The 24,360-nt window shown below is 46.1% G+C and overlaps 2 protein-coding genes across 7 annotated transcripts in view; one reads left to right on the top strand and one right to left on the bottom strand.

Annotated features, from left to right (window-relative positions):
- Positions 1 to 1,337: 1,337 nt before the first annotated feature.
- NCF2 (neutrophil cytosolic factor 2) lies at positions 1,338 to 22,363 on the top strand. Its single transcript, XM_090048188.1, has 15 exons — positions 1,338 to 1,619; positions 2,464 to 2,546; positions 3,194 to 3,302; positions 4,700 to 4,834; positions 5,566 to 5,673; positions 6,842 to 6,901; positions 7,492 to 7,535; positions 8,595 to 8,736; positions 9,403 to 9,465; positions 9,769 to 9,847; positions 12,327 to 12,373; positions 13,125 to 13,276; positions 13,353 to 13,464; positions 16,389 to 16,554; positions 18,319 to 22,363. The coding sequence occupies exons 1-15, from the start codon at positions 1,446 to 1,448 to the stop codon at positions 18,432 to 18,434; spliced, it is 1,590 nt and encodes a 529-aa protein (XP_089904314.1). The 5' UTR covers positions 1,338 to 1,445; the 3' UTR covers positions 18,435 to 22,363.
- SMG7 (SMG7 nonsense mediated mRNA decay factor) overlaps positions 21,240 to 24,360 on the bottom strand; it is an 81,272-nt gene continuing 78,151 nt past the window's right edge. For all 6 annotated transcript variants that reach the window (XM_090048184.1, XM_090048181.1, XM_090048187.1 and 3 more), the window contains one exon: positions 21,240 to 23,383. In XM_090048184.1, coding sequence (XP_089904310.1) covers positions 23,270 to 23,383 — 114 coding nt within the window. In that variant the 3' untranslated portion in view covers positions 21,240 to 23,269. The remainder of the gene's footprint in view (positions 23,384 to 24,360) is intronic.

Below are 24,360 nucleotides of genomic sequence, written 5' to 3'. Positions count from 1 at the left end.
CAGGGTGTGTGGGGATGCTCCCTCCCTGGGCTCCAAACCCCCCCCCCCCCCCCACACACACACACAGCCCCCAACACCTTCACAAATAACACCCCCTACACATACACACTTCAAAACTAGCATCTCATGATTTACGTGCCAATCTCTTGATTTTTTTTTAAGAGTTTGTCTCATGATTTTTGGCATGGTGGGGTTGGCAATACTGTATAATACAGTTTTAGTGGGAAAATGTTGCCAATGTATGGTATGGTATTCTATACCTCAGGTAGGAGCAGCAGTATGGTTGGCATGAGATAACCTTCCTGCCTGAGTGATTGGATGAGTGGCAGAGTGACATGAGTGGCATGACTGAGAGAGTTAAATAGGCTGAGAAGCTGCATCTACAGACACACATGTGAGTTTGCGTGTGCGTTGGTGAGTGTCTGTGCATCTGTGGAGTGCAAGTTGTGCTGTGCTTGGTGCATCTGGGCCTGGTCTGGTTTACTTGCTGTTGCTGGCGTTGAGAATTGTTGTAAGTTGTGTTGTATGTGGTTAAGTGAGATAAGCGTTGTCTGAAGTGCAGTCCCTAGCTGTGACACTTCAAAATTTTGTTTCTTCCCCCAACTTGCGTATATAGTCCTGTAATTGCCATTGTGTATAATTGTATTAATCACTTTTCATACTTACCTGTTGTTTTGGTATCTTCTCTGAGTTTGTTTAATATAGTCAAGCTGTTGAATGGTTCATGAGAGTCTGTGATTTTTCTTGGTGGGAGCTTATTAATATTCAGCTACCTGGAGCTAGGCTGAAGGCTAATGGCTAGCATTGGGACAGACCCCCACCAATCAAAGAGAGCATTTGCATAATTAACCTAACTGAATTCTCGCTCTCAACAGAGGTTTTGGGAATCCCCATCAGCAACCAGCCTGCAGCTAAGTGCTGCCTTTGGAAGTTAAGGCTGTACACACTTCCTTTAAAAGAAACACGGCTGCAGGGAGCCCATGACAGGACTCTCTTTCTTCATGCCCCAGTTCTTCTATGCCACATCACTGATGAACTCTGACTCAACTGTGACTGCACTGACAGCAGTGTGATGCCAAACGTAAGCCTCAAATTATAGATCCCATGAGGCCAAAAAAAAAATCGAAAGAGGAGAGTAGCCGTGGGTGGAGGAGGAGGATTTATCATAACACAACAAGGGGCTGCTCGGATTCACGTCAGCCAGCATCTGCTGTACTTCCCCATCTCAGCAGGGCTGTGTTTCATTGGCAAGTGTAGACACTTCCTGATAAGTTTGCGACATTGAACACTGGGTGCTGGAGGGAATACAGAAGTACAAGTAGAAGTGCACTGGCCGAGCTGCAGCGCAGAGGAAAGAGGGCTCAGAGTAAGGAAAAGCCACTCCAAGTTGTGGGGAGACCTGCCATCGCACTACCAGATACCCCACTGAAAGCTCCTGAGGAGCCATGTCTCTGGTTGAGACGATCCAGCTATGGCATGATGGGGTGCGCGCTGCCGATCAGAAGGACTGGAGAGCAGCGCTGGAGGCCTTCACTTCAGTTCAGAACCCCTCATCCAAACTCTGCTTTAACATTGGCTCCATCCATCTGATCCTGGGGAACTTGGCTGAGGCAGAGCAGGTGAGTAAGAGCATCTCGATTCCTCCTGCCCCTGCCTCTTTTAGAGGCAAATCCGACTTAATGGTACACCCAGCCCTGCCAGATAGACTGAAGGGCCCACTGACAAGTGAGAGGACTGACAGAAGTAGATTGATGATGAAATGACTGACAGCCTGACTCGCAGGTCAGACACATCCGTGGCTGAGAGGCTGAAGGGCACTCAGCACAAACCTGTCAGGTAGCCGACAAGCTGGCCTGGCTGGGTGCAAGGGGAAGCACTCCTCCGTGCCGCAGCTAAGCCAGTGCTTAGCCAACCAGATGATGCCACACGGAGTATTTGCCAACCTGACGCTTCACACCAACAGGCAGCCACATAGTGACTAATGGTCTATTAGGGAGGATGGCCCAGCAATTGATAGACCTGTCCTGAGCGGGATGAAGAGACAGTTACAGCACAATAGGTCACATACTTCATTTAATTCTTGCTGCTCAGTGCTGGGCGGAGGAAGTGGTGGTGGTGGTGGGGGGGTATTTCATTTATGGGCCTCTGGCCACGTGAAACACAAGAGCCAAAGCTGAGGGGTGGAGAGAGGGGGTACAATCCCTTTCCTTCTCTCCACGTTTCCCTTTCCGTTTCATCCTTCATTTCATCCCTTCTCCTGAGATTCTGGTTTCATGCCTCCTACCAGTCAGGGGCAAGCATTGCACGTGCCAGGTTCTGTTCCGCTCCCCGCTCTTCCGCAGCACTAGCCACAGCTGCAGCTGCTGCCTTCTCCCCAGCCCTATACTCAGTATCCAGGTCTCCCTTTGCAACTTCTCTCTCGGGAATAGGTTTCATGTATGAATCATCTCCTATCCCCTGCAGGCATTTGCCAGGAGTATTAACTGCGACAAGCACTTGGCTGTGGCCTATTTCCAGAGAGGGACAGTATTTTACAAGAGAGAAAAGTAAGTGCTGGAAAGTCTCTAATGGAAGTGAGGGGGGAGGGGTGGGGAGGAGTCAAACTCTGTTTCCCGGACCGGCAGAGAAGCCTTTTGACAAGTCAGTCGTGCTGAAATGCTGCAGAGGTAACTGGAGCCAGAACACACCTAACAAGGTAAATACTATCTCATGTTTAGCAGCGGTCCCAACCTACGGATAAAGACTATTCTTGGGAGCCTCGGAAATGCCCCAGTGTGTGTTTAAAAGCAATGAGAGGATTAGCTAAATCCTATATAAGAAACCTTTACAGGAGGGAGTGTACGCAGCACCTAATGTGGTGGGGCACAACCAGAATATAAATGATACACAATAATATTAACACTGGTCACAGCTTTGGGTCTAAAGCAGATGCAGGTAACAGACTCAAAAGTCCCGAGACTGGCAAGCACAATTGGCCAATGAAGAGTCAGAACACAACTGCCTAGATCCAGAGAGCCTCTTTTCTCCCAAGAATGACTCAGGATGAAGGGCTTGGGCTGTGGTAGAAGGCTACTGGCTTGCCATTAGCTGGCCAACAAGATTGCATTCTTGAAAGGCACCAGGCAGCCCGGCCAGCACAAGGCCTTGCCCTTTTCTTGGTGGACCCTGACAGATTATTAACTTTGCTTTACAGCTATGATTCAGCAGTCAAAGACTTTAAAGAAGCACTGGCTCAGCTGCGAGGGAACCTGCTGATAGACTATAAGATCCTAGGGCTGCAGTTCAGGCTGTTTGCTTGTGAGGTAAGGAGCATACAGGAAATGTGACACTGAAACAAGCAAGGCTATCCACGAAACCCAAGAAGTTAAATGGTGGAGTTATATTCCAATCCAATGCCACAAAGCCAGTGGGTGCAACTCAGACATGAGGCCCCCATATAGGAAGAGAAAAATGTGGGAGGGGTGCAGATGGTGGGATGCATCAAATATAACACAACACATATTTCTCCAGTTAAAAAGAAACTAGAGGCTTTACTAATATACTAAGGGCTATATTTTTCCATTTAAGATCAAAGCAAAACCAAATATAACTTAACTGGAACATGCATTAATTTGCTATGTATCATGTACTTTGTATAAAAAAAACAACACAACAAACTTGGCCAAAATAATCCAAAGGTATTGTTGCATTACTCCTGCAACATTAGCTATTAGAATAAAATGTATATTTTTTCAGATTCATCAAACAAAATCTAGCTTTCTTGAGAATCTTGATAATGCATCCAGTACTTCACTGAAAGTTGCTTATATAGCTGAATAAACGTTCACCTGCGTTAATATTTCCACAGCTGAGTTAGTGTTTTTAGACAGAGTTAAAATAGTCTGCAGAGCCTTGAAATAGAAGCTAGGTTAGCAGGAGCAGCTAACAGACAGCAGAAAAAAGAAAGGGTACAGAAGAAAGGGTAGCTTGATTAGTGGAACATCAAGACTTAAAAAGGAGAAACAGGCAGAATCAAGACTATCGAAGGAATCAGGCAGTTTACAAGAAGCCATGAAGTTAGTTGACTCCCTCACTGCTACTGCACCTGCCAGGCAGTTGGCTTTAAACTTTGGGTGGGCCAGAAATCAAGGAGTGGGTGCAGCTGCACCACTGCACCCTGACCTCATATATTGGCGACAATCCATGATTCAGCCCTCAGAGCTCGCGTGGAAAAAATTAGAGGCTGGTCCCTAGGGCTAGTAACTTTAGAGCTAATTAATTAGCTGATGTTTCTTTGTACCCAAACCCAATAAGAAGGAAAGTGAGTTGAAAGTGAGTTGATAGCAAGAGTGACAGATTGCATGTCCCCACAAAAAAACAAGTGATTGATTTATGAGAGGAGGCAAGCAGGGACTAGGAATCTTTGGAACAGGAAGCTAGTCCTCCCTAGTTTCCCCTTACCCTGTATTAACAACCATTACCTCATTGCCTCCAGGTGGAGCTTTCTAGAAGATTTTTCTAGGAAAATAAGACTCAACGAAGCCGTTGGAGTATCTTCAAACAGCAGGCAGCACTGGCAGCACATTGGGGCTTTCTCAGCTCTGAGTTCTCCACTGCTTTTAGAGACAGTAGCTTAGGGCACTCCTCATTAGAGGCTGGTTCACTTCAGAAGCTCCATTCATTGACCCTTTGTTTTTCTTAACAAATTTCCTTTTTGCAGGTGTTATACAATATAGCTCTGGTCTACGCCAAACTGGAGGACTGGAAAAAAGCAGAAGAGCACCTCATCTTGGCAACGAGCATGAAGAGCGAGCCTCGACACAACAAGATTGATAAGGCTATGCAAGCCATTTTGGTAAAGAATAATTTCTCCACATGTTGCTTCCTTCCTGGGCTGCCACTAGGGTGGCCATTCATCCCATTTTATAGAGGACAGTCCGGTTTTCTAGTCCTTTGTTCTCTATTGATATGAAACTGGATGCCTTTATGTCCTCTATTTTTCACCGCTCAGCACCCTCCCCTCCCCCCCCAGCCACTGACACCGCCACAGCCACCTGCGGGAGCTCCCTGCTTGGCCTGCCCCCACCTCTGACACCACTGTGGTTGCCTGTGGGAGCCCCACGCTTGCCACCACTCTGCCCCTGTTGCTGACACTGCTACTGCCGCCTGCGGGAGCTTGCTATATCCCCTCAGCCTCGGGAAACATATAACATTCATGGTGGTGGGGACAGTTGCACTAAATGCAACTCTTCTCTATGCTTGAGGTACCTCAGTGGCCATCCTAGCTGCCACTGAAAAAGCCAGGGGCTTATAGGGATAAAAGAGACTGAATTATATAAAGAAGGGGAACTATCCTGTATCAGAGGCTTTACAAAAGCAGCCAAGAGCTGGGGATTGATATATGAACATGGGTTTCAGAGCATATGGGGAAAATGTGAATGAAGGGTTTTGGGGAGGGCTAGGACTGAAGCTGTGTAGTACATGGGCCAAGTTCACCCAGAGAGAGCTACATGCAGAGATAAAAGGTGGGCAATGCTGGAACTGTCTGTGCTTTCAACATGTCCCTATGATTTCTGTATGCTACAGAAGGAACAATTATTTGAGCCAGTGGTGATCCCCCTGGGGAAGCTGTTTAGGCCAAATGAGAAGCAAGTGGCTCAGCTGGAGAAGAAAGATTACCTGGGAAAAGCTATGGTAGGAAAAAGTTCACATACTGCTTTCAAGCCAAATATGAGAGGGGGGCAATGGGGTGGCCTCTGCCCAGGAAATCATCACCGTTATTCATTGAGTGTTGGGTGCTGAGAGCATGAGCAGGACAGAGTGGCAGATGCTTTTTGCCCCAAGAAGCTGAGGCAGATGCTGAGGGAGGGAACTGAGAGGTAAAACTCTGTGGTAGAATTTAGAAGCTGCATGCACCTGTTTGCAGGATGACTCCCCCTCCTGCCCTGATGCTCTCAGTCCTTAGCCGGACACAAGGAAATATTCATTTAGCATTTCGCTGGAACTGATCCCCCACAGCTCCTGCTCCTTTTCACAAATGCTTCTGGAGGCACATGCTAGTCAAATATGATGCATGCTTTTGGTTTGAGAGTTTCCAAATTTTCTTGATCCAACGCCCCTAAACAAACTCCACTAAGGCCATGCCACAGCTGAACTTGGACAGGGGTCAAGATGTTAATAATAAAAGAAGCATTTTCTTTTACTGGGTGAAAGCCAAATATTACAGTTCACGAGACACAGAGAAAAATGGAAACAGAAAAACAAAGCAGCAGTGGCAGACGTGCAAAGTGGATCAAACAGGCATCACCCAGCAGATCAAATATTCCAAGGGGCTGTCAGCAACATGGAGACTTTTTAAAGGCTGGGATTTTCAAAGAAACCTGAGGGCTATTGAGGTGCTCCAATCACACTGAAAAGGATTTAGAAATGTAATTCCTTTGAGCATCACACATTAATGATATAAATTAATGTTAACTTGTCAGGATCCCCTTGAAGGTGTTGAGGGTGAGAGCTGAAAGCTGATTTCAGTTTTGGGATGGGTTTAAGTACCCTACTGAACTAGAGTGTGGTTGGTAAAGCATTTAGCCTGAAGTCACAGCAGTTCTTAGCACCTGGATGTTCCTTGGTGCTAAAAACACTTGAGCAACATCCTGGCTGCAGAGACAAGAATGTATTGAAACGCAGGCAGGTAGCTAGGAGTTCCCAAATCTATGGAGTCTGGGACATGACCTGCTTGGATCAGAGCAAGCTGCAATTAAGAGAATGATATTAGTAGGAATTAGCAGGATATGAGCAGGAATTAAAGCTGAGGAAAAGCCAATAATAACCACATAACTAACTAAATGTCCTTCTTTGGCTCCAGGTTGTGGCATCTGTGGTCGACAAGGATAATTTTTCAGGGTTTGCGGCACTTCAGCCACAGGTGAGTAAATGTTGGCTGGAAACACATGGTAGCCTGTTCAGCACTACAGTGAGTAAGGAAACAAATATAGGCATGGATGGGGTTTCAGTAACTTACTGAAATTCTTACACAATTAGTGTAATTCTCTTTTTATTTTATTTTTTCCTCTCTCTCTTCTGCTAGTCATAGTTTTCTGACTCTGAGACTTTTGTCATTTGCTCTTATTGAGAAATTAAGATTCATTCTGGTCCTTAAGCCACCCAAAAAGCTTTCATTACAGTTCCTCAAGAGGCTGTCAAGGAAGTGTGGTAATCATGGGGTCATGTTATCATCCTGGTGTGCACCAAAATGAACCCCATAGTAAGAATAAGCAGGCAATTCACAGAATGGCAAGAAGCTGCTAAGACACCACCTTAGGAGTGAATACTGGGGCCCACTTTAATATTGCTAGCCTCTGGGAGCTTTGAATCACCTCACCTGAAAAAATAATTAGTGGGAGGAAAAAAAGCTGGCTGGAGAAGGACATCAGGAATGTTGAAGGCTTAAGGGATTCCTCTGTGGAGGGTGTGAACCAAGTAGGTTTATGTAGGATTTGGTTTGTTTGCTTGCAGGCCTCAGATCCTCCACCCCGACCAAAGACACCAGAAATCCTCAGGTAAGCAACATGAAAATCAGGAGATAAAAAACAACATGAGAAGACATAGAGACTAGCTTAAGCTCAGCACTGCAGCAAACAGGCTAGCAGTAGGGCTAGAGAAATGCCATAAGTAGCAGATATGTGAGCTAATGAGGCTCTGGTTTTAAATCACAATCACAAGGCACAGACAGAAGTTACACTTTTCACCTGATCTGGTCCCTGAAAGCACTCTACAACTGTGACCAAACACAAGTGCACAGCTGTAGAGCTCTTTAAAAGGGCCCAATCCTGCAAAATCATTGCATGAGGATTCAGATGAAGGTGCTCCAGAATGGAGTGGCTTCAGTAACTTGTGTCTGCACTGCTTCCCAGCCCCAGTGCTGTTTTCAGAATGGGAAGGGGGGAAAGGGAGCAGAGGGGGTTCGGTCTGGGCTTTTCTCAGCCAGTGCTGGAGCAGGTAGATTGGAGCCTCCCTGAGGCTCCCAGAATGAGCTCCCTCCTTTCTCTCTCCCCCCTCCCATTCTGAAAACAGCACTGGGGCTAGGAGAGGGGAGGGGTGCTACTAGGCAACAGTAGCTGCAGGCTCATGGCCAGAGAAATGGAGAGCGCATTTGAGGGGAGGAGGGTGATTTGGGCCAGGCCACAATGCCCAAACTGGATCTCAGTAAAATAGCTGCTCTGTGGATCCCATCTTAAGGATCCAGTGGCTTCCTAAACCAAGGGAATAACAATCTTGTGACTCAGTGTTACTACCCAAATGTGAAGCAATGGCTTTAACAGGGAATCAGGACTGCTGAGTTCTTTCCATCCCTGCCACTGACTAGCTGTACAGACTTTGAGTAAGTCAATGTTCCTCCTCTTTACATCCATCTGTAAAACAGCTCAGCCTCTGCCCACCGAGTCCACAAGGGTGAGCAGAGAGGGGTTGATTAAGGTATTGCTGTTATCCAGTGAAAGTAGGAGCAGGGGAAGGGACCAGGAAAGCGAGAGACTGAAGAACTGCACTCTGCTATGATGGAAAGGGGGATGGGCTTTCACCCCAGCTCTAAGTGATTGAGCCATCACTTCCCCATGCAGGGCTTTGGAAGGAGAACCTCACAGAGTCCTATTCGAGTTCACGCCCGAGACTTCTGAGGAACTGGCAGTCCTTCCAGGGAACATCGTCTTTGTCCTGAAGAGGGGAATTGACAACTGGGCCACTGTTATATTCAACGGGAAGGTACTTGCAGAGTACCCAGCACAAGGGACCTACAAGGCCAATAGTAGCATTTATGAGGGCTTGGGCAGTCTGGCTTGTTGGGTTGCTTCATGTTTTGTTCCATTCTGGCTGAAGCACTGGAGTTGACCCACATCACTGAGATCTTGTTACCAACACAGCTGGACTGGGGAGTGCTGTGAATGCAGATGTTTCTGAGGGTGCCTTAGATCAGCCGGGGAGCTCTTTAAACAACACCCCGTCATTCTGTTACTTCCCATCAGCCAGCATCCGAGCCCCACATGTATTCACCCTGGAGTCATGTCAGTGCACACGACCTTCCTAACTCAGCAGTATGCTCCTGTCCGATCAGCCACCATGCAGGGGTGCCTCTCTGTGCTTAGCTTTGGGTCAAGGAACAAGGAAACGTTCCTCCCCTGCTGAGACAACACAGCCAGGGCCTGGGAGGCTGTTTAGACACCAGCTTGAATTGAAAGAGGCCTCAAGGCTCAAGAGAAACTTTTTAAACTCTGCAGCAGGTACCCCGCAGGGCTATGGGTTAGGGGGTCATGCCCAGAGTAAGGGTAGGGGTTGGACCAAGTAGACCTGCTCTTCTCTGGCACAGCCGTCGCCACATTGTGACATGAATGTATGAACGCACCCCAGTTTCTCTGTTTTTCCTCCTCTCAGAAAGGGATTGTTCCATTCAACTACCTTGAGGCGGTGGAGCTACAGAACAAACCTCACCAGTGGGTAAGGCAGTCTGGCAAACTAGCAGCGTGCGGGGGGGAGGGGAATAGCAGCTCTCCAGCAGGAAGCCATTTTACTCCTGGGGACTAGTGCAGCTGCAAGCAGGGGACTAGGATACCTGCAAGCAGCATCTCTCAGCAGGAATTGGATGCTTTGCTCCTGCCCCCCTAAAGCAGCAACTGCATCTCTTGTGCTAACAGAGAAGCTCCCATGGAGAGCAGAGGAATCTCAGCTACCTGGAGCTTCCCCTACTAAGTGTCCTCTGAGCAGTCATGGTAACACTAACTATTTTTGCATCCCACACAGGAGGAAAAATCCCCAGAGCTCGACATTCCTGACCCACCCAGTTTCAATGCTCCAGAAAAGCCCAAGCAGGCAGCACCAGGTCAGCAACCATGGGCCCTCGGGAAGCACCCAGGGAGCAATGGCTTGTGGGCAGATCTTTCAAGGCCAGGCACTCTGGGTCTATCACTCACCTCGACAGTGTGTCCTTCCACTCCCAGGCACCCCCTGTTCTGTTGTGTCTGCCCCAGCCAGCTGCAGCCATTGCTGCTGCAGCCAGGGACAGGGCCTGTCCCTCACTTGGTTTCAGCATCATATGAGGCTGAGAATGGGACACAAGCTGGGATGGGACTTGCAAGTGACTTAAGAAAAGTCCTTTTGAGGTTTAAAGTCATGTGTGCTCCTAAGTGCCTTTGGGTCTGTCTGTCTAGATGCTGTCTGGGAGGTCAGACTCACCTAAAAAGGCTTGCTGAGCATCAGGGCATGAGGTTGAGCCCCTTTGTGGCTGCACCTCCCTTCAGCATGCACTTGACTGACGTGGATGCTGCAGGCTCAGGGTACAGGACACCCCCATTCTACAGATGGAGGCACAAGGTAGAGACTCTGCCAGAGCAAGGGAGCTAGGAGAACCCAGCTTGCTCAGTCCTCAGGACAGGGAATTCAGCAAAAGAATAAACAGTACTGCTACCTGGGGTTGCACTTGTTCTTTGGTTTGTTGTAGCACTTAAGATGGAGCTGTTTGCAGTGGGGTATTTTTCTGCTAAGCAAAGGGGATGACTTTCCTCTATGTCCTGGTGATCTGCAGTGCCACACAGATTTAACAGGCTTGGCCTGAAAGGAGGAGAGGCTAGCGACTTCTGTGAAGGTGTGGAAGTGCTTTGGGTCCTAGGCACAAGCAAGGACACTGTCTTCTGGTTCAAGAGTAAATTGGAGCTATGTGCCACAAGAACACAAAAACAGGACACCTTCTGCAGCAGAGTGGACAACTGTTGCAACAGGCACTCCTTGTGCTACCTCACAGTGTTTAAGCCAGGGAAGATTTAGACAAGCGTACGAGATCCAAAATAATTGGTGGGGAGCAAGTGGTCTCAATTCCCAGATTTGAAACCTTTGTTAAAGTCCAAAATCCAGACTTTTCTAGGGGACCCACACTACAGAGACTTTTCTGTTAGCCAACAGAAACTGCCTAACAGAGAAAGCTGTTCTTAGCATCCTGGTATTACTTTAGATTAATACCTGTGATTAAATGTTCAGCATCACAAGGCAGACATGCACTGGACACTGCAGAGGGAATTTTTTTGCATAGACTTACCTGAGCTCTTTAATCTTTTAACCCTGCTCATATTCATAGGGTAGTTTTAGTTTCTCCCTGTAACTCCTGGTATGTAGAATAACCTTAGAGAACTGAAAATTTTAACATGTACAGGAAACATGTACATGTAAGTTAAGTGTACACAGTCTCTAGCCAAAACATGGGTATTGAAAGCCAAGTCCCCAGAAAACACTGATGCACAAATAGTCACTAAAGCCCTTAGTCGGAATTGAATTTTAAGGTTTTTGTGCTGGTGGATGTGGTGGGTTGACAATCCTGAAAAGTGAAATGCTTCATAACCCCAGGACAGGGAGGGAACAGGCATCTGCAGAACAACTGTAGCATTAAGTGTCCATCGGGATCCAGAAGACAACTTCTAGGGTGCTACTTTTTGGCCTCTGCTGAGGCTATCAATATGGCAGGGTGGTGGCAATAGCCCATTGCAATCTTGCTCTGCCAAACAAAGCTTTCTTTAAAACGGTCTGGTTTCAGGCAGAAACCAACTGGCATGTTTGGAACAGAACATTTGCTTTCTGAATAAAATCTGTTGACCCAAACAAAGCCACATTCAGGTGAAAGGAAACAGAAGGACGGGGCTGAATTTTCATTAAACAGACTTATTTATTTAAATGAAAATGTGGTTGTTTTTTCCCTAGCAAATTTCAGCTTTTTTGAAAACTTGAAAAACACCCTTCCTTTTTTTTCTAAAACGTTTTCCACAGAGAAATACTTTTTAATCCCCTACCAGTCCTAAACAGTGAGTCACCCTGCTTAGCTGATCAATTATAAATTTAACCCCTCTTTGGGTCATAAGTCTCAGGAAATCTCCAGCTCCAGAAGCACTTTTATTGCACCAAAATCCTTAGAACAAAGTGAAGAGCACTGTGGCACTTCTGTGGGACACTTCACTGAGACTGTCAAAGCTTTCATGGACCATGGGAGCAGATCCTTCTTGGGGCAATCTGTCACAGCTCTATTGAAGTCAACCCCCTGCAAATTTAGTCTTATATGTCCATGAAACAGGGTTATCTGCAGTCTGAAGAAATGGAGGCACAGAGAGGATAATGGTAATTTAAACTAAACCAGTTAGATTACCTCTTGTAGCAACCTAAACAAGCTACTGGGCTTTGTTGTTGTTGGATGTAATGCCATGTTAGCAGGAAGGAGCCGCAGCAGGTTAGAGCATGTATTTCCATGTGCAGAAGGACAAGAGTTACCTGACTGGAGTCCAGTCACTGACCAGTTTACTTTGCCTTCCCATTCTGTTCAGATCACGCTCCTGTTACTTCTGACAAACAGCAGATGAAAGAGCGAAAGGTAACAAATCCTGCATTGTGGTGAATTTGTGGACCCAAGTTCTTCAGCAGTGGATATACTGTGTCCATGATATGGGTGTGCATTTGGGTGATCATTTGGGCACCTCCAATCACTGCAGTGCTAGCAACTTTTTAAAGCTGCTTGACTTTTTCAAAGAAGATATAAGCTAAGAGCCTTTCTGAAATGTTTGATAAAGACTCAGGGCACCTAAATGTCATGTGAAGACTGCCAGATGCTTTGATCTTTTTACTCTAGTAGTAAAAATCAGTTATTGATATCCTTTATCTCCTTCCCTATCCAAGCAGGACAGGCTTATGTTTACCTCACCCCATTTGCCCGAAATAACCCCAAACCTGCTTAAGAATTCATCAAATAAGGAGTTTGTCGCTATGGCTCACACACCTGGGTTTCTAAGAACTGCCAGCGTTGGGTGTTTAGACTTTCTTGTAGTAGTGGCTTTGGTGACAAGAATACCGGTCTGCTGGGAAAAGAATCAAAGCCACCTGTTGTACTTGTGCACATATTATCGGTTTTCCTGATAACAGATGCTAACAGGCTTTTGGTCACCAGTGACTTAGCTCAGATTTGAAACAGTGTCCTAGAGATGAACAGTTTCATATTCCATTGTCAGGTCCAGCTCACGCAGGTCCCGTTTTTCTCCTCCTAATGCATCTTTCTGTATCTGCAGAGTCAGTCAAATGTAAATGCTGATGTACAGATTGCCAATTCAGATCCATTTCACTGCCTGCAGGTGGAAGACTCAGCTGTCCCAACCCCATACATTCTCAAGGTGCACTACAAGTACACAGTAGCAATGGAAGCTAGGCCTCAACTCACCTACAGCGAGATTTTGGACATGGTCTGCAAGAAGCTGGAACTTTCGATGCAGCACACAACACTGAGGTGAGCCGCTGTCTGGCATCAGCATCATCCTTTTTCCAGGGGCTTCAGTTCAGGACTAATTTTTCCCTGTGCCCAGGTACCAGCCTGCAGGTAGTGGTGAACTCATGGTTCTGAGTGAGGAGAGCATGAAGACAGCCTGGAGCCACGCTAAAGACCACTGTCTGACACTGTGGTGCAGCAGCACAGAGGTCAGTAACAGCTGGTTAAAATGCTTACCAATTGCAGCCAGGATATGTATGTTGCTCTCAGCAGGAACACTTGCTGGTGGAGCTTGAGATGGGTGTAAGAGCTGTACGAGTTTTGGACAGAAGCATAACTGGACAGTTCCTTACCCTGGGTGGCTGTGGTGCATGGAGCAGCAGCACAGCAGCTACTATTTTTGCACCTCTCTCCTCCTCCCCAAGTCAGCACCCACAGCTGGTACCCTGGTCATCTCTCCCCCATGATGTTACTGATCTCAGACCTGAAGGTTTGAAAGGGAAGTTCTGAAAAATCCAGGTGTGTCAGAATTGTCAGGAGCAGTACCAGCATGTGAATATGAGGGAGCTTACATCGAGTAACTTGCGCGCTGATGGACCCAGAAGCAGGTGTGCCCCCCACCCCCCCAATCCCCCTCCCTCCATTCTTTGTCCGGCCATTCACCACACAAGTTGCAACCACCTGAATCTTGGAATCAGCGGGACAGCCACAGAGAACCTGTGAATAGGGGGTGGTTATGTAGAAGCAAGCAAGACTAAATTTAAGGGAGCTGAAGAACATGTACTAAACTATGGAATACAGCAGGGTGTGATAAATTACAATAACTTGCATTTCTTTCATATCTGACCCCAAGTTAGTTATTAGGACTGGGCTCTTGTACAATGAGCAGATATTTGCCAACACCAGCCCTATTGTTATCAGGAGCTGGAAGACAGGACCAGAGGAACCATCAGTAAAGCAGCCCCCCTTTCTCCTGGCCCTGCTTGGCCTGTGCGATTTCCCTCTTGCACACTATAGTGTCTCATCCTATGCTGCTAACACGTGAGGATTCAGAGGACCTCCGACTCCACTCCACACTGTGCTCAGCAGTCGCTCTCAAGGGATGAACAATACATTAAGCTGACAGATGTTGTGTGAAAGCCTGGGAACAAAGAGCTTGGGGGGGGGGAGAAGAGATCGCAAGCTACATTGTGGGAAGGTTGCAGACAGGAGAAACCTTATGTGAAAGTTCCCAGGAGACCCACTCCCAGCAGTGACTGCTGAGGAAAAGAAAAAGTCTATTTTAAATGTGTGTGTATATAAAAACCTCTTTAAAGATACCTTTATATTTATGGTATAAAGAGAAATCACTAGCAATATTATGTGCCTTCCCCTACAAAGGGGTGTGGCTTTAAGCCCCTATGGGAGCCCCAGAATGGGGGAGCAGCTGCCCTTGCCCATCACCCCAAGAATCCCAAGCCAAAGAACTTACTTTCTAGCACCTCTGTAAAGGTACTGTATGTCTGATATCCCATGCAAATCCAATCCTTTTTAAAAAAAGGAGTGTCAGTGAATACAAGTAAAGTTTTTGCACGCCTACTCTCACACACAATGCACCTTTCATTTACCTATACAGCTTTTTCTTTTCCTACACTTGCACTCACCCCCTCTGTTTTTGCATTCGTCAGAGCTAGGTCTTCCCTGGTTATCTCCAACACTGCAGGAAGTTGCACAATTCTCACAAGTGCAGTAGCAGCCGTAAAGAGATATTCAGACCCTTGAGAACATGCACTGAAAAGCCTAAATAGGACAAGTTAAGAACAGTGACAGAAACAATGCAGGTGGACAGGTTTCTCTACAAACACTTGTTACATCAGTGGGGCTGTGGGGAGGAAGCTATTTATACTTAGTCACTCAAAGTGGCTCACTTAGGCAGGCAGGCAGTGCTACTTATATAAGGACAGGCTCTTTGCAGGGGTCATAGCTCTATTCGTCTTCATGCCCTGTAGATAAACCTCACAATTGAGAGACAGCTGGTGAACACTAGGAGCTTTCACTTTGTTGTTTTTGACTGATGAGAAGAGATGCTTTCAAGCCATGGGTGTTTCTCTCAGCCAGTGTTCCTGCAGCAGGAGCATAAGCATGAGTTTATGACTTCTGAATTAAGGTAAACCTGAGTAGAGGGCAAAAATCCCACTTGCAATACTATGCACTTTTCCTTACTGCCTCTGATGCATAGCTCCCAACTCATCTGGACGCATGTAATAATACCCCACCACTATCTTTGACATCACTCAGCTATTGCATCTGTCACTGACATGCTACTTGTCTTAAGACTATAAGCAGGCCATTGCTTTATGGTGTGCAACAAAGTGGCATCTAAATGAAATTGCTGAGCTGAAACTTTGGGTAAATAGAAAAGGGTTGTCAACTCAATGGTCACAAAAAGCCTCAGATCTTAATAATGCATTGCACCCCCAAGATGAAACTTGGGGGGGGGTGGAAAAAAAAAAGAGTGCTTCTGGCCACAAGGAGGACCAGGTTCACCACTGACGGAGGAATGAGCACTACAGCTTGCAGCTTCCTTCGCATTTCTGGAAGAGCTTCCCACTGAGCCTGACAGGGCTTGTAGCAAGCTGTTTTAGATTTGGAATCAAGGACTTAGCCAGGTTCAAAAGTCACCTAAACACTGACTTTCCTCCATAGTGACTCCTGGTATCATGCTGAGAGTCAGTTTTCAGAAGCAGTCATTTTGGGAACTTGAAAATGTACTGTATTTAAAAAATGGTCCCACAACTAATTGGACAGCAGTACTGGATACATGCACTAAAGAAAGAATGAGCTTGTTCTGTTCAGTTTTAAAAACTCTCATTACCCCCTTCTTACACAAGTGCAGGCTTAGCTCATTTAGCAAGACTCATGAAAAAATAAGTCCATTGCCCAAGAACCATGTAGTGGGGAAAGTCTGAATGGACCATAACATATTGGCCTGAAGTATCTTAGAAGAACCATACTTCCTTCACTTTGACACAAGTAAATTTACAGTCAGACAGATTTGATCATTCCCCCAGCAAGATTCAGTTGCCCACTTTCTTAAAGAGTTACCAAAGAATAAAAAGCGAAAGGGGTCTTAAAAGACTATTTTCTCTACTAGGGAAATCAAGATTTTCCAGGAGATGGCAAAACAGAGGAAGCTACCCAGAAAGCAACATCAGAAGAGGAATTAGCAAACAGAGTAGTAGCGCAATACAATTATGAAGCCACCCAGCCAGAGGACCTAGAATTCCAGGCAGGAGATGTGATACTCATCCTATCCAAAGGTAACTATATTCCTGTGACATTGACATGCAATACTCCTTGTAAGAGCACTGGCCAGATTTCAGGGTACCTGCAGGAGCTTCCACTGACTTTGATAGGAACTTCCAAACTACAGTAAAAATTAACTTGGTTGGTTGATGCTCACCAGTAGCTCTTCAACACATCAACTCTACTAGAAACCATTAGTCCCTTTTTTCAGTTTCTTGCACCTCCTTCATGCATATTGTGCTTGGAACCTACTGAGCCATAGGTTGGATCAAGCAAGTTAACCAGAGAGAAAAATCTGCCGTTTCCAGCTGTTCCAGCCCACCTGCTTGGCAACAGGTTTCTCATTCTTCAGTTCCTTCCCCACCTCCTCCTCCTCCCCCAGCAACACCCTGCACCTACTGCAACATTTTACTATTTTCAGAAAACGCAAATTAACTAAAGGAGGCTTGTAGAGCCTGTTGGGTATGATCTTAGCTCAACAAGCGGTAGTCCTGTGCTAAGATGGTTAAGGGAGGTACACCTCACTTCCCACCTTAAAGAGACCTGTGTTTGTATTTGAAACCTGCAGAATGAGTTCCCAGGACTCCAAAGGTACCCATTTTTTTCATAGACGCAAACCTATTAAGGTAAAAGCAGCTTCTGCTCCATTGGCTGTTTGCTTTATGAAGCTGACAGGATTTTAAACTCATCAGCTGATCCACTGAGCAGCAGGTGAAGGAGTGCCAAGTCTACACTAGCAAACATCTCAAAAGTTCCCCCCCTTACTCCCAGATGGTTTTGGTCCATTCTTCCCCCCGCAGAAGTTCTGTCCACACACAATAAGAGTGTTACTATATTTCCCTTTCCAATCCACCTCCAGGCAGCCATTTCTATAATCTATTAGTTATAGCCATATATACATTTTACATTGCTCCCAAGATTAAATGACTTTGCTGGAAACTTTATCAATGTATCAATGTATTGATCACTTCTTCCTTTTGGGGGATAGAGGGGGGACAGGGGACGACAGCTTTGAATGTGCAATTTCAATTACTGCCACCATGTCTCAGAAAAAATGAAGTTATTTATTTTCCAAGTCCTTCTCCTTAAATCAGTTTCTTTTCTTCACTGAACCATTCTCTCTCTTAAGGTAAACTTCTGTATTAAACTTAGATCTTGCTGATGTTTTGAAAGATCAGATACACATCCTCATATATGTCTGGTATTTCAGACATTTCAAACATTATTGTGTGTGAGGATGTGTATTAGACCTTGCTGGTATTTTGGTTCTGATCCCTCAAGTCAGTGCCTGCCATACAACCACAAGGCCAAGGCTGTTGCAGTTGTGAGTAGAGGATGCTGGTGAGCACAATGTTAAGAAGCAGAGTCCTCTGCACCAGAGCTGCTATGTCTACTTCATTGCTGTCAAAGGCTTTGAGCAGAAAAGGGGAGGAGGCAGAGAACTTTCTGAAAGAAAAGGATTTAGAAGGCACTCCTCGGAATACAAATGAGATTTACCTATATGCTGCCCTTAGATCCGACTCCTGCTATGAGGTGGGAATAAGCTGGTGGCGATATGGAAGGGGTATCATTAATAAAGGGTTTTGCTCCTTCTATGCTACCTCCCTGCCCAGCTCTCTTTTTTGCCTTTTTTTAATACCTCATTAATCATCAGCCCCTTTTTATTTCAGCCATATCTTTGCCAGCCTTTCAGCATATTTACTTACCCAGTAAAGGACTGTTTGCGGGGGGGGGGTGTTTTAACTTACAGAGTGACAAGTGTAATTTTTATCTTCTAGTGAATGAAGACTGGTTAGAAGGCCAGTGCAATGGGAAGGTTGGTATTTTCCCATCAGCTTTTGTTCAGAAGTGTGATGATGAAAAAGACACTGAAATTAATTCGGTAGAACCCTGAAGAGCCCAGGACATGCAAGGAAGCCTAACAGTTTCTAAAGTTGCATACAAGAAGTCTCATCTCATCATCCGCTGCATTTAAAAACAGACCCAAGTGTAATTCTGGAGTGTAAGAAGGCTGTACGTTTCTTTGTTTCACACTTTTCTGTTGTATCAGCTCTTATTTAAAACAGGTACCACCGGGTCACTGGAAATATGGTTATGAACCATCTTCCCAATGATAAGACCAGACATTTAATACTGCATGAAAAGAGCTACACATCTCAAATGGCCTAGTAGCAAGACCTCTCTCTCTATGGCTAAGTACAGAAAGTCAAAAAGCCCCAGGCTGAATTGATTTAGTCTTTGCAAGTTAGTCTGAGCTGCATAGATTAAATTGAAACAGAAGTGAACAGACATTTACCTTTGATTCAGATAATGCAACTAGAACATGGATCTCTCACATGTAGCTAGTATGGGCTACATATTCGCTTCCTCTTCCTGCTGTCCCTGGGATTTGTAGTCCAAAAAAAAATCACAGCAGCAGGACTCTGCAGGGTTGCTCATTATTTCTTCTTCCTGCTTCCAGGTACCTCTGGGATTTGTAGTCCACAGCCAGCAGTAAGTTTGAGTAGGGAAGGGATGTTTAACCCCCTCCCCCCTGGCCCCAATCCCCAGCTGGGGTTTGCCTGTAAGGGGCAGTTTCTCTTCTCCTTCCCTCTCCCCCCCCCCCGCCCCCAGACTAGACTGCATCCCCAGCCAGACTTGCCCCTCCTACCCCCTTGTCAGCCACCCTTCACTGCTCCAGCCAGGGAGCAGAGGGGCAGGGCCAGTCCTGCTCTCTGGAGCAGACCACAGCCCAACCCAGGGCTGCAAAACATGATGGGATGCTGGTGGCCTCTGATTTAACTTGATCCAGGAAGGGGTCTGGGACAGAAGTTTCACAAACTGGTTTGACCCAAATCAGTTGAATCTGATATTACATTCAACCAGGTCCATCTTAAATCAGCTTTAGCCATTTTGAAACTGGTTTATGTACACTGAGCTTCTGTTCTGTTGCAGGTTTAAACCAGTTTCTGATCACTTAGACTGGTTTATGTGCAACTTCTTTCCCTAGCCCATTTGTTCTGCCTATGCCAAGAATGTGGAAAACCCCTTTCACAAGCACAATAATGCTTTATTTATGGTGCTGCCAGCAAGAATGGAAAAGGAACTAGTGTTCAGGAAGCTAAGCAGTAGAAGGGTGAATTTTGCCATATGATTAGCCATCTTATACTTTATTGCCAAGCCAATTATTCAAAAATCCTGCATCATGCCCCTCATTTAATAAATTGGTTATATTTTCACACTACGTTGCCTTCACTGATCAGCTGGGAGGTCTGCCTCTTTGAAAGGAGATTTTCACCAGTAGCACAGGAACTACGGATAAATTTACTGTTAAGTCAACGCTAAACATTTATGGTTTAGAAAGTTCTATATTTAAGAAATTATGGTAATTTTTCCTATTGAGTATTAATGGGCACATCCAGATGAGCATACATGTGCGTTTCCCTGAGGACAAAACAGCAGTGGCACATATTTGCATTGCTATCTGTCCCTGGGGAATGCCCCCACATCAGGGGTGGGCAATTATTTTGGGTGGAGGGCCACTTACTGAGTTTTGGCAAGTCATCAAGGGCCGCATGACAGGCAGCCCAGGGCAGATAACTATTAATTTTCTTAAGTTTTTAGGGGTCCTGTGGGCTGGATAGAATGGCCTGGTGGGCCACATCTGGCCTGCAGGCTACATTTTGCCCATCCCTGCCCTGCACGCACACTCTGGCATGAGGCAAATTGCCCCAGGTGGGGCAGGGGAGGCTGGGGCCAGCCTGTGGGCTGACCCCAGCAAACTTACCTGGGGCCCTCAGGGCCTTCTGGGGCTGCAGCAGCAGTGATCCAATGTACAGGAGACAGGCTCTAGTTTTGCTTTTGCTATGTGGACTGCACCGCTTTTTTAAATTGCATGGTTTTTGATACTGGGATTTTCCAGTACGTAAATTTAGCTCTGCGCTGCGAATATACAGCACAGGGAACCAAATCATGGGCACAGGGTGCATTTTGCAGAGCCTCAAAAGGCCCTGAGGTGCCACAAAGCACACATACAGATGTGTCCAATGTGTATATTCTGGACAACCCCCACAAGCAGATGGATATCTATCTGAAATATGTCCAGAAGCAACAGAAACTTGAAAGCTGCCAAATCAGTACATTTGTTGGTATCCCTGCATTTCCCCACTATGATGCTTTAAAGATGTACCAATTTATGAGAAGGCAATTCAGTTTCAAACTCAAATGAGAACTCTTGCCAAAAAGAGCACCACCTACAGATATGCACACATCTGCACCAAAAACATTTGAACTGTGACCAAACATCCTTCAGGCTACTGATTATTGTCAGTAACACCCTGGCTCACATATAAATCAGGGAAATGGAACTAACAGCTCAGTACTAGTCTCTTCAACCACCCCATCAACTCCTAGTATTTCAAGTTCAATTCATTCTCAGGCTCTGGCATTCAGGCATAACCTTTCAAATAAAAGCATCGCTAGTCACTCTTATCCATGCTTTTCAGTTTGGAATACAAATCACGATGCCTGCTTACTCGAAGACAATTTTTTTTTTGACTACCTATGCTAAGCCCAAGCCGGCATCTCTCTGGCACACTTCGTTCCTTTCAATCCCAAGTCAATATTCTAATTCCTATTACAAATCTTGTTCCGATTGCTACAAAACATACTTGCAAGTAACTGCAGTTCAGTTAGACAGGAAATAAAAGCTACACAAGCCTGGATGACAATTTGTTTTAATTAAAGGCAAAGCTGATTTCAGCAGCTGCAGGTCTTGCACAGACAGACAAAAAACACAAAAAAGCTTACGACACAAACCAGTTTCTGTTGGGGATCCCCTTCCCTCACAACCCCAGACATCAGAGAGTGAGATGGGGAATCCCAGCCAAGATTCAGAAAACATTCCAAACACCAGATTCTCATGCAGAAATGGGACTCTGTGGCTGGGATCTGGCACTGTTGGGAGTGAGATGACGAACCTGGTTAGCTTGTCTAGGGTGCAAGAGTCAGTGACAGTTCAAACACTGGAATGTTGCAGCTGCCTGGGTGCACAGCTCAAATACACAAACTGGGAGGGCTGGAGAAGTACAGAGGGTTTTGGTTTATATAACCCCTGGGGCTGGGAGCTTCATGTTTTAGACCTTTCACAAGGAAACGTGTCTTAGAAATGCAACTGAGAACAGTAATGTTGCTAGTGTGCAGCTGTGGGGGGGACCCATCTTATCTGTATAGAAGGGCATTAAATTTTAACCTTTCCTTCTTGTATGTTATTTGGGGCTGCCCAGGCTCCAGTGTCACTGAGGCTCCTGCATGTGCTTTGCTCTGCAGCTGTTTCCCAGCTCAGAGATCCTGAATCATCTCACAAAAACCCCTACTGCTAGCACAGCAAACGGACATTTAGATAGTTTCCATAACTTCCTTGGGACACTAACAGAAATGCCGTCCTCTTGTCTACATGAGATTTCCAGTCTTCCTCCCCCTAATAAATAACAAATAAAATGTTTTATTTCCCCCTCTGCGCCTGTTCATATGTGAACAGCACGATGTTTCCTTCTGTATGTGGGTTACACCACTTATATGTGGTGGCTTGCACATCAGTCTGGAACTAGAAGTTTGGGGCTGCAGCTGTGTGGGAGCCTGTGGAGCTGATGTGTGCCTGTGGGACTGTACACTCCACGCTGCCCAGGCTCACTGTCCTTGTACTCAGTCCTGCTGGACCCCTTGTTACTTGTTCATGTGATGTTGCACATCGGGGGTAAAACTACTAGCATCCAGCGAAGAGGGAAGGGGATGGGATGGCAGGAGAGAAAGAAAAAAAAAAACAAAAAAAAAACACTGAAAGCATCTACCTACCTATTAAAATGAGTCAGGCTGTGAATGCACAGACTACCCTGCCCTTTTTGTAAGGCTGGTCACTATGCTACTGTAAAGTGTACAGGAATCAGAAACATTAATTTAAAACTCCAGAGCAATTACTTGCTTGTCCAGCAGAGCACTGTGATGCCCACTGTTGTCCCCGATTACAGCTCGAACACCTACAGCAGGAAGGGCATTTCACGCTGGAGTCTCTAACCCACACATGGGCTGCTCAGAGCCTTTGAGTGAAAGGTGAAGTGGTGTCAAGTGCCAGACTCTCCTTCATGAAACTCCTAACCAGCCCAGGACATAGATCCCCACTCTGTCACCACCCACCTCTGACTGGAGCAGCAACTGGGGCTTTCACTGCTACACACTGACTACAAAGTACGTCTGTGTATGGAAGAATTCAGTGTGATCTTACTACTGAGACAGTAATAATAATAAAGATGTTTAGGAATAATTTCAACTACATTCCCAGTCAGCAAAGCAATCATTAATGGATTCCTAGTTTATCTCCCCAAAAGAGGAAAAGAATTGAGTTCTCATTGGCTTCTCCCATCTGCCCTTCATTCTCAGCTCTTACTTCCCATGTGGCTGGGGACATGCACGATGGAGAAGGTGAGAGGCGGTGATATCAGGTTACTGAGTGAGACAAACAGCAGTTCCTCCCTCCCTCAAGAGAGCCTGGGGAATGGCAGAGTTCCTGATGTTGTTGTTTGTTGCACTGCAGACTTGTGCACACTCAGTGGGTTGGTGGAGCACTTACGCCCTCCTGACAGCAAGGAACAGAAGAGAGGGCTGCCACCTGCACAGGACTGTGTGGGCCAGTCCTGCAAACCCAACATGCCATGGTTTATGGAGCCGTCGTTTGCAAGGGTCGCCACCTTATTCTCAGTGCGGTGGATTCATGGTGCCTTGTCCACGTTGCTGCTTCTGCTTCTGCTGCATTAGCAGCTGCTCCAGGGCTGAAGGTCCAGGATGCATCATGGAGCTGGACCAGATAGACTAAAAAAATAAAAATAAATGAAAGGGTAGCAGTAACACCCATTTAGTTGGCGCTTGGGTGGAGAGGAAGGACTTCTATACATTCTCCAACCAGAATATTTATACCATGCTCTTCACTCTAATATCTGAGATCCAGATCATTAACAAAGCGCACTGGTAAGTAAAAAAAAAAAAAAAACCAAAAAAACCCACAAAACTCTTCCTTCAATAACCCTCTCTTCCCATGTTAAACATGCACCAGAAATAATCCATAGCCTAAATTTTAGAGACACCAATATTCAGTCAACCTATACCTTTTTCACATAACAGTCTACAACAGAGGCAGGAAATTATTTTGAGCAGAGGACCACTTACCGAGTTTTGGCAAGCCATTGAGGGCTGCATGACAGGCAGCCAGGGGCAGATAAATATTAATTTTCTGAATTTTTTAGGGGCCCCGGAGGCAGGACAGAATGACCTGGTGGGCTGCATCTGGCCCATGGGCTGCATTTTGCCCGGTCTACACTGAGAAGAGATTTTCACAAAGCCAGTTGAAACCATAGTTGTCTCATGTCTGTTCACTGTCTACCTAAATGGATCTTGGTGCAGGAAACCCACAGCTCCTGGTATTAATTTAGCTCTCTGGTAGCCCCATACCCTTTCCCCTGCCCAGTCTACTGCTCTGCTTTCTACTTTCTGCCCTAGCTGCTGCTGCTGTGTTCCTTGCCACCTCCCTGAGCATGCCCAGACAGGACCGCCTGAACCCCCACTCTGCACCAGATGGACCTTCACTTTTGAAGAGGATTCTTCAGCAATGGACGATCCCGCACCACCTGAAGAGGACCCCCGTGATGACTCTATATGACCTGAGACACTTTTCTTAGAACCTCTTCTTCCACCATTGCGGACCATTGTAACGGGTTTGTGTGCATCTATTTTCCTTCTCTCTGAGCGTCACAAACCCCCTCCCTCCCCTTCCCCCCTCCTCCAGGCTTAGT

Source organism: Crocodylus siamensis, chromosome 5 (genome assembly GCF_052110815.1).
Source record: "Crocodylus siamensis isolate JL-2025a chromosome 5, ASM5211081v1, whole genome shotgun sequence".
NCBI classification, from domain to species: Eukaryota; Metazoa; Chordata; order Crocodylia; family Crocodylidae; genus Crocodylus; species Crocodylus siamensis.
The sequence above is the reverse complement of the archived record's forward strand: the minus strand, read 5'-3'. Positions and strand labels throughout refer to the sequence as shown.

What these genes read in the sequence shown, in the direction of transcription:
- NCF2 (XM_090048188.1), top strand. Translation starts at nt 1,446, where the DNA reads ATGTCTCTGGTTGAGACGATCCAGCTATGGCATGATGGGGTGCGCGCT. An exon ending in AGCAGATGAAAGAGCGAAAG is followed by an intron (nt 12,374 to 13,124) that starts GTAACAAATCCT and finishes CACTGCCTGCAG; the next exon opens with GTGGAAGACTCAGCTGTCCC. An exon ending in GATACTCATCCTATCCAAAG is followed by an intron (nt 16,555 to 18,318) that starts GTAACTATATTC and finishes TTTATCTTCTAG; the next exon opens with TGAATGAAGACTGGTTAGAA.